General features: G+C 39.4%; 1 protein-coding gene across 1 annotated transcript; it reads left to right on the forward strand.

Annotated features, from left to right (window-relative positions):
- Nucleotides 1–365: 365 nt before the first annotated feature.
- Nucleotides 366–944, forward strand: LOC129743201 (uncharacterized). The gene has a single exon (XM_055735176.1). The coding sequence runs from the start codon at nucleotides 366–368 to the stop codon at nucleotides 942–944; it is 579 nt and encodes a 192-aa protein (XP_055591151.1).
- The last annotated feature ends 7,715 nt before the right edge of the window (nucleotides 945–8,659 follow it).

Consider the following 8,659-nt stretch of genomic DNA (forward strand, 5'->3'; position numbering starts at 1 on the left):
CACACACACACACACACACACACACACACACACACACACACACACACACACACACACGCACACACACACACACACACACACACACACATACACACACACACACACACACACACACACACACACACACACACACACACACACACACACACACACACACACACACACACACACACACACACACACACACACACACACACACACACACACACACACACACACACACACACACACACACACACACACATACACACACACACACACACACACACACACACACACACACACACACACACACACACACACACACACACACACACACACACACACACACACACACACACTTCCCATCAACACCGTCCATCGCCATGCAACACACACCTTTCATCACTACCCATGGAACACCACCCGCCCACCGCAGCTATCCCACCCACCTATCGCACAACACCACCCACCCATCCTTTTCTCACGCCCACGCACCACCCACCCATCGCGCTCCACCACCTACTCACCCATCGCACACACACACCACCCTCCCACAAATCGCACACAACCTCCACCCATCGCACACAACCACCATCCAAACAACCCATCCCACACCACCACCATCCACCCAACCCATCACACACCACCACCATCCACCCAACCCATCACACACCACCACCATCCACCCAACCCATCACACACCACCACCATCCACCCAACCCATCACACACCACCACCATCCACCCAACCCATCACACACCACCACCATCCACCCAACCCATCACACACCACCACCATCCACCCAACCCATCACACACCACCACCATCCACCCATCCAGACCATCCACCCATCCAGACCATCCATACCACCCACCCACAATACAAAAGTCAAGACTATCTCTTTTGAAGATTTTGGCCCTGAAAAGGGCCGTTTATTCAAATTTGATTATAAGAAAACATAGTTTATCCAACGAATGCTCCGGCATCCTAGGTAAAACCAACATTTTTAGCTAGTGATTGCTATGTGATCTGAAGGGAAATAAAAACAAGATACTGATTCCAACGAGACGCATGAGGCTAAACAGTTTGAAAGCTTTTGCACTGAGTCAAGCGTTTAGATCAAAGCAGTCGTTGTAAGCTTTTCTCGCAAGCGTTTGATACAAAGCTCGTGTGTTGATCAAATTATTTGCATAACTGCCGGGCGCAATCATTTCGACGGCATTTGCCTTGTTTCTGCTTATACTAATATTTAATTCGCCTTTTGTTATGCAGTTGAAAAAGCTGCATACTATCTTATGGGTCGTTTTAGACCATTATTAGGTATTAAACGACAATTTAGGGAAGAATGACTTTTCTTGAAGATCAATTCCTTTAAAAAAAAATCGACATACTTTATTCTAGAATGCTAATTTAAGACGAAAAGCTAATTGACGCACAAAGACATTGTAATTCTACGTGAGCTTCTCGGTCGTTTCTTATAAACAACCTCTGTAACTTTTTTTGGTTTTATTTTTGACACTTTACCAGCGTCAAATGGCATTTGTGTTTAATCTCAAATAATCATTGTAAAGTAAGTGTACGCGTCAATAAAAAAAATATATAATATTTTATTTGTGCTTTGCAAACATAACATCTAAATACTGATATCTCTTCGAATAATCCAACTTTTGCATAACCTCAACAAATTAACAGAATTTGATTTAATGGAAATATCTCAGTTTAAAATTACAGTAGAACCCCGCTTATTCGAGGTAGAAGGGGCCTCCTTAGAAAATACAAAATATGCACATCATTTTCCTTCAGTTTTGCATACCATGCGGGAGAAAAGCTCCATAATTAAATGAATCTTGTATCAACTTGATTGCTAGGAGCTCAGAAAACAAGAGTTATATCGTTTCTCCTGACTTTAGGGTAAATGATCTCAATGTACTCTTTTTGGTGTTGCGGGATCTGGTAACCCTAGTCTATTCTGTATGATGTACAACGTGGCGCTAGAGGGTGTTATTCGACAAGTGGTGGGCGAAATGCGTGGCACGATTTTCAATAGATTCAGTCAACTTATCTGCCGCAAACTGAAACGCGAAGCAGGAAGGATTGGGTTGATGATTAATATGTCCAAGACGAAGTACATGCTGGCCTGTGGATCCGAGGCCGACCGAACCCGCTTGTCCAGTAATAACGTAAGTAAGACTTTGTCTATCTCGGCTCACTGGTAACCGCAGATAATGACACCGTCCGTGAGATACGGCGGCGAATGATCAGCAGAAGTCGTGCTTACTATGGACTCCACCTGCAACTGCGGTGGAGAAGACTTAGCCCTCACACGAAGTGTTACCTGTTTATGACGCTCATCAGACCGGTTGTTCTTCAGGGGCACGAGACATGGATATTGCTCGAGAAGGATCTGCGTACACTCGAAGTATTCGCGCGACGAGTGTTAAGAACCATCTTTGGCAGCGAACTGAGTGTGGAGGCAAAGGATAAACCACGAGCTGGCGCGACTCTACGATGAACCCAGTATCCAGAAGGTGTTGAAGCTTGGCCGGATACGCTGGACAGGACATGTTGCAAGAATGCCGGGTAACTGTCCTGCAAAACAGGTGTTCGCTGCCAATCCGGTAGAAACGAGACGAGCAGGGGCGCAACGAGCTAGATGGTTAAACCAAGTGGAGCGTGATCTGGCGAATGTGGGATTCTCGAGAAGTTGGAGAACGGTTGCCATGGACCGAGTGAATTTTAGGAATTATGTTCGTCAAGTTATGTCGTGAGACGGAATGCTATGCCGCGTCACGCACATGTAAAAGTAAGGGCAAGTCGATCTGAACCGTTCGAAATCTCATCTGGAGTTCCTCAAGGGAGCATTATAGGACCTTTGATTTTCGTTTTATTTGTTAACGACCTCGCCACTGTACTAACGTCATCAAAACTTTTTTATGCCGACGATCTTAATAATTTCAAAGTTGTGAAAGACGATTTTGATAGCTCGTTGCTTCAGAGGGACATCATTAATGCTCTTCTCACGTGGTGTCACCGCAATGGCTTGGAAGTCAATGTAGACAAATGCTGCGCAATAACATTCACTCGTAAGAAATTGCCACTAATATTTGATTACGCAATGAACTCAACTCCCCTTGTCAGAAAATCTTCAATCAATGACCTAGGACTACTTCTAGACTCCAAGCTTTCATTTGACAAACATATTTCTTTCGCCACTAACAAAGCATACGCAATGCTGGGCTTCATTAAGCGGAACACACAAGACTTTCGTGATATCTACTGCCTGAAAGCTATCTACTGCTCACACGTGAGAAGTATTTTGGAATATGGAATCCAAGTGTGGGCGCCGTATTGAAAGAGTATAGAAAATATTTCTCAGGTACGCTCTTCGCCGATTATCTTAGAACGACGCAACGCATCTAGCGCAGTACGAGAGTAGGTGCAATCTGATTCATATCCCGACGCTGACGCAAGGCAGAAAGCTACTTCAACGACTTTTCGTCTACGACCTGTTGTGTAATAATATCGACTGCAGTGAACTCTTATTTCGTCTGCCAATAAACGCACCCCCGCGGACTTTACGCCAACAACAATTTTTCCAGCTCCCGCCTTTCCGCACGCTTTACGAACTCAACATTCCCATCTGGACATGCTGTAGGAGATTCAACGAGACGAGCGAAAACTTCGATTTTAACGTGTCAAAATTAACCTTTAAAAGAAGAATCCTTAGTTTGTAAATAGTCTGTGCCTAATTTAGTATTTTGAAGACTTAAACAAATAAATAAATAAAAAATAGAATAACTAAAAAAATTGCCTTGACCAGGAATCGAAATCGAGTCCTCTGAGTTGCCTCTAGGCAAACTCGTCAGATGGAATTTATCAAGCTGTAGCTCTATGATTGAGTTGACTTCATCGAGTTGAATCCGCTGCTAGACTCTACGGCAAAAAATGCTCATCATGCCCCGATCAATGGTGCACTGTTCGCCCCAATTCAACAAGTTAAAGTAAAGACATTTTGAAATTGACTGTAGTGAAAAATAATAACTTCAATGAAGGTGAGACTTGAGGAACAATGTGGCATCATGTAGCAATGTGTACATTACAGCTCAAGATGATTGATCGATCCTTAGAGCTTATTTTCCGTTGTATGAAAATTATAATTTCTTAATTCAAGTATCGAGAGAACCAAATTGGTGTATTTTTGTCAATCTTGTCATTTTTGTCATTTTTGTCATTTTTGTAATTTTTGTCATTTTTGTCATTTTTGTCATTTTTATCATTTTCGTCATTTTTGTCATTTTCGTGATTTTTGTCATTTTTGAAATTTTTGTGATTTTTGTCATTTTTGTCATTTTGTTAATTTGTCAACTTATGTATAAAAAAAATATTGTAATGTTTTTTCAAGGTTTTATAACTTAAATGATTTTTAACATTTTTAAGATTCAAAGATGCTTCATTTCTGACATAGCCCTAGTTGCTCAAATACTCCTTTGGTTTATTAGAATTGATTTTATTAAGTTGCTTTTTGCAATCACAGATCGAGATTTTGTTGCAATATACAGTAAACTAAATCGTTTTGGTGGGATTTATGTATTTCTTAGACTCCAAGTTTTGAAACGAAATTCTAGGCTGCCTATCGTGGCCTAGAGGATATTGTTTAAGTCTTCTAAACCTGAGGTCATGAGATCGAGTCTGGGTCATGGCATACATAGTACTATTTCTGTGAGCTGGTGGTTTTAGCATTTGTAAGATGCTACCCATTATATCCTGAAAGATGTACGTTTAAGTGTTAAGTAGAATTTAGATCCCTTTAAAGAAACATGAAGCTTCACTGAGATCCTCTATGGGTGTGTTCGTTTTGAAAAACGCTTTGGTTTTGTTCAAAACTCATATAGGATTCAATGAAAATTTTATATTGCACAGCTTTATCGTAACCGTTATTTCGTATCTTTGAAAGCCTCAAATTCATAAGCACTTGAATAGGAATATTTCATTTAGCATTCTAAAAAGAAAATCAATTCAACTGACATTGCATAACAATTTTGTACGCAACACGATTACTGTAAGGGTTCATACATTTTTATTGTAAAATTTGAAGCCAAAACGGCCAATCAATATCACTAATTTAGATTTTCTGACAACCTTAAAAAAACATTTTTGTAAATGATAGAATTATTCGTTTATAGCAATTCATCTGAGCATCTCTAGACTCTAAAATCAATGCTTTTCACACTAGATCAATCATACTGAACATAAAACGAGTTGCTTTTGGAAAGGCCATTTGGCCGAATGTCTTACGGCTGAAGATTGTTCAGGGGAATTAGATTTTGGGGATTTAATGAAGAGTTCTTTAGCCTTTAAATCACTTTTGAAGCTCGATTATCGCGCGTTTCTGAAATTAGAACCTGAATTGAAACTCGAACTATGTTAAGATATTTACAATAACGCTTTTCCTCCAAAAACTTTCCAGGAGAAGAAGAGCTTATAGTAGAAAAGTGCACATTTTAGGCCCGATGCTTCTTCATTGTAGGATCCACCTATACTAGGGTTGCCATCCGTCCCGCAAAAGCGGGACATGTCCCGCTTTTTGTCGAATGTCCCGCCGTCCCGCTTTTTCCTTAAAATGTCCCGCTTTTTTTTAAGGAAAACTTTTATAAAGTTTACTGATTAAAACTGGAAAAAATCAAACTTTATCCTCAATTTCAATAAAATTCATTGGTTCAACACAAAATATCCTTAAAGATACAGTAAGATTCTTATTCAGTTAAGCATTTTTGGAGCACGTTCAACCAATGCAATAATATAACTTTGAAAAAAATATTGTTTAAGTACCTTCCAAATGATTATAGTTCGTAAATAATTCGTAGTTAAATTGCCTTTTATCATACACCACCTTTTTTGACTCAATTATCCATAGTATTCAATGATGAAAGTTTTCTTGAGCTTTCAAATTTTTAAAACAAATTTGAAATATATTTGTTACTGCATAAAAAGGTTTTTAACGTTTAAGCTGTTTACATGTAGGACTTAAATAACTCTCTCAAATAACGTGTTAATTAGCGAGAACCGTGGAAAATAACCGGCATAAAACCGTGTAAATCAGAGTCATGTTAGTTAAACTAAGAAAAATCAATGCGCGTTAAAAAGACCTTAGTATACTTTCTATGAATAACTTCGACTGATGGTAAACGTCTAAGTTTGGCAATACAATTAAGCTTTTTTAAGAGTTTCTAAAATGTCCCGCTTTTTTCGGCTTTGTCCCGCTTTTTTGTCCTGAAACGTCCCGCTTTTTTCTGAAAGTATCTGGCAAGCCTAACCTATACCTATCTACCTAGTTCAACGAAATGATAAGCTCATCAACAGGTGTCCAGCAGGCAGAGATTTGAATTCGAAAACATTTTCAAGGAGACAATTCTTCAGTCTGTGGCTAGCGGTCGGACGCGCCAGCCGACATATTTTTAATTAACGAGCGAAAATCGTCAAACTTTATCGGCTTCGCTGAAGTAGCATATTTTTTTCCGAACCTAAATAGGAGGGAACTCTTCGATTATAATGTATCGATTCATTCGATGTTCTTTGAATGGATACGATTCTTATAGACAAGACAGTGAACTGCAGTAAGCAAACGGGGCACTAAATTCAGCTGTTGTGAGACAATCAGGGACCGTTTTGTTGAAATAGCTCGGCGCGGTCAGCATTTTTCGTCATCGACAAACTCAGCTAAACAAGTGCCATAAACGGTTTCAGTAATCAGTTCTTCGTCGTGATAATGCAGTTTAGCGGCCGCTCGACAGCAGCTGTGCAACGCAGTGATTCTCGATGATGAACTCGTGAGCAAAAAAGGGTGGCGACAATTTTTATTCGGCATTATCAAATTGCACGGGGCGGCCGGCCTTCACGAAAAAACAGCTGATAACGTGGAAAAAAGAACAAAAAACAGTTGTGGATTAAATCATTGACGCTTCCGATTCATTGACTCGAGGGAACAAGTGGTGTAATTTATCGTGAATCAAGTGCCTGTGTTTACCTTTCGATTCAGCTGTAGGGTCCAGTGAGTTTCCTATCGATTCATGGAGTATCAAGAATATTATATGTAGTGCATTTCACTTCTAATCAAGTGGGAGCTTTGAAGCGGTTGTCTACGTGACTTGTGTGATTAGACTCTGGATGTTCCTGTGGAATAACTGACCCAGAAGGTTGTAGTCGCCAGGAATTGAACAGAATGGCCGAACCCGCTCAACTACGTCCACCTGATGGAGGCTGGGGATGGATGGTGGCTTTTGCCTATGGAATGGCCAATGTGAGTACCTCAATTTTATTTCCGATTATCTCTGACTAAAGTTCAATTTACTCATCGTTAATCCGGTCCACGGGCTTATTTCTTGAGACTACGTCAACACAAAAATTGCTCACGAGACCTTAGTAGCTCAACCGGGATCAATGAGCTTCCGTTATCTGCCCGTTTCTGTCGAGGTTCCTGGGAAACATAAAGTTGTCTCCAGTTTGTTTTTGCAAAATTGTTTGGATCTGCAGCCGGAAGATTGCTATCACTTATCAGTTCGGTTTGAGCTGTTTATCAAAGGCTGTCTGCGTGGTATCAGATAGGGGCTTCAATTCTCCTTTTTTATGTTAGTTTCTTAAAGCTTAATAAATTAAAATGGTTAATGATTCAAATGAAAAGCGAATAGGTCAGTAACGCAATTACATCACATACACCGATGAATATTATTTACTAATTGCAATCAATCGGTTTTGAAAAGGTTCCAGCCCAAGTAACACAGATTAATCTAACTAGCATTAGGATGTTTTATCATGGTTTGATTATGGCATTTTTTTGTGCAGCTCGTTTTATGACGGATTAATTATGGTCATGCAAAATGTTTATATTCTAGAATCGACCATATGTACAGATAGTTTTGAAAACGCTTATAAAGCTTTTATTAAACATACTGTTTTAGTTCCTTTGAAAGAGTTATGAATGCTACTTTTAAATTATAATAAAACACAAACTTAGAAGTTTGTTAAAAGCTTTCTTTTGCATGTTCTACATATAATAGCACACAGTGCTTGATTATTAAACCGCCATAAAACTTAGTGACAGTTGATGTCAAAGATGTCAAAACAGGACACGCTCAGGTTCGATAGCACATATTTCAATAGGAATTCCCATTTTTACACATTTTTGATAAGTAATAATAAGATAAGTTTCGCTTTTCTTTTCAAAGCTATAAATGACTGAAAATCTAATGAAACTTCCACAATACGGGGTATAAGGTGAAAAGGATAAACGAGTAGAATTCGAATTTCGCTATCTGACGCCATATTGTGAGGGTTTCATGCGATTTTTAGTTATTTATAGCATTTTAAGGTTCAACGAAAGTCGCCATGTTGGTTTTCAAGATGGCGTCTTATAGAGAAATTCAACTTAAACTGATCAAGCCATTTTACCCAATGATCATATTGTGGAAATTTCAAGTGATTTTTAGTGATTAAAATCATATCAATGTTCAGTGCAAGCCGCCATCTTGGATTTCAAGATGACGCCTGAAAGCGAAATTTGTCTTCATTGATCCTTTTCCATATTTACCCACATTTTGGAATATTTATGCGATTTTTCTTGTTTAACAGCATTTAAAGTTGAGTGGATGCCGTCATCTTGGATTTCAAGATGGTGTCAGAT

The sequence above is a fragment of the Uranotaenia lowii genome, chromosome 2 (genome assembly GCF_029784155.1).
Source record: "Uranotaenia lowii strain MFRU-FL chromosome 2, ASM2978415v1, whole genome shotgun sequence".
NCBI classification, from domain to species: domain Eukaryota; kingdom Metazoa; phylum Arthropoda; class Insecta; order Diptera; family Culicidae; genus Uranotaenia; species Uranotaenia lowii.

Bases quoted from the DNA above. Each gene is read 5' to 3' on its own strand.
- LOC129743201 (XM_055735176.1), top strand. From the start codon at position 366: ATGCAACACACACCTTTCATCACTACCCATGGAACACCACCCGCCCAC.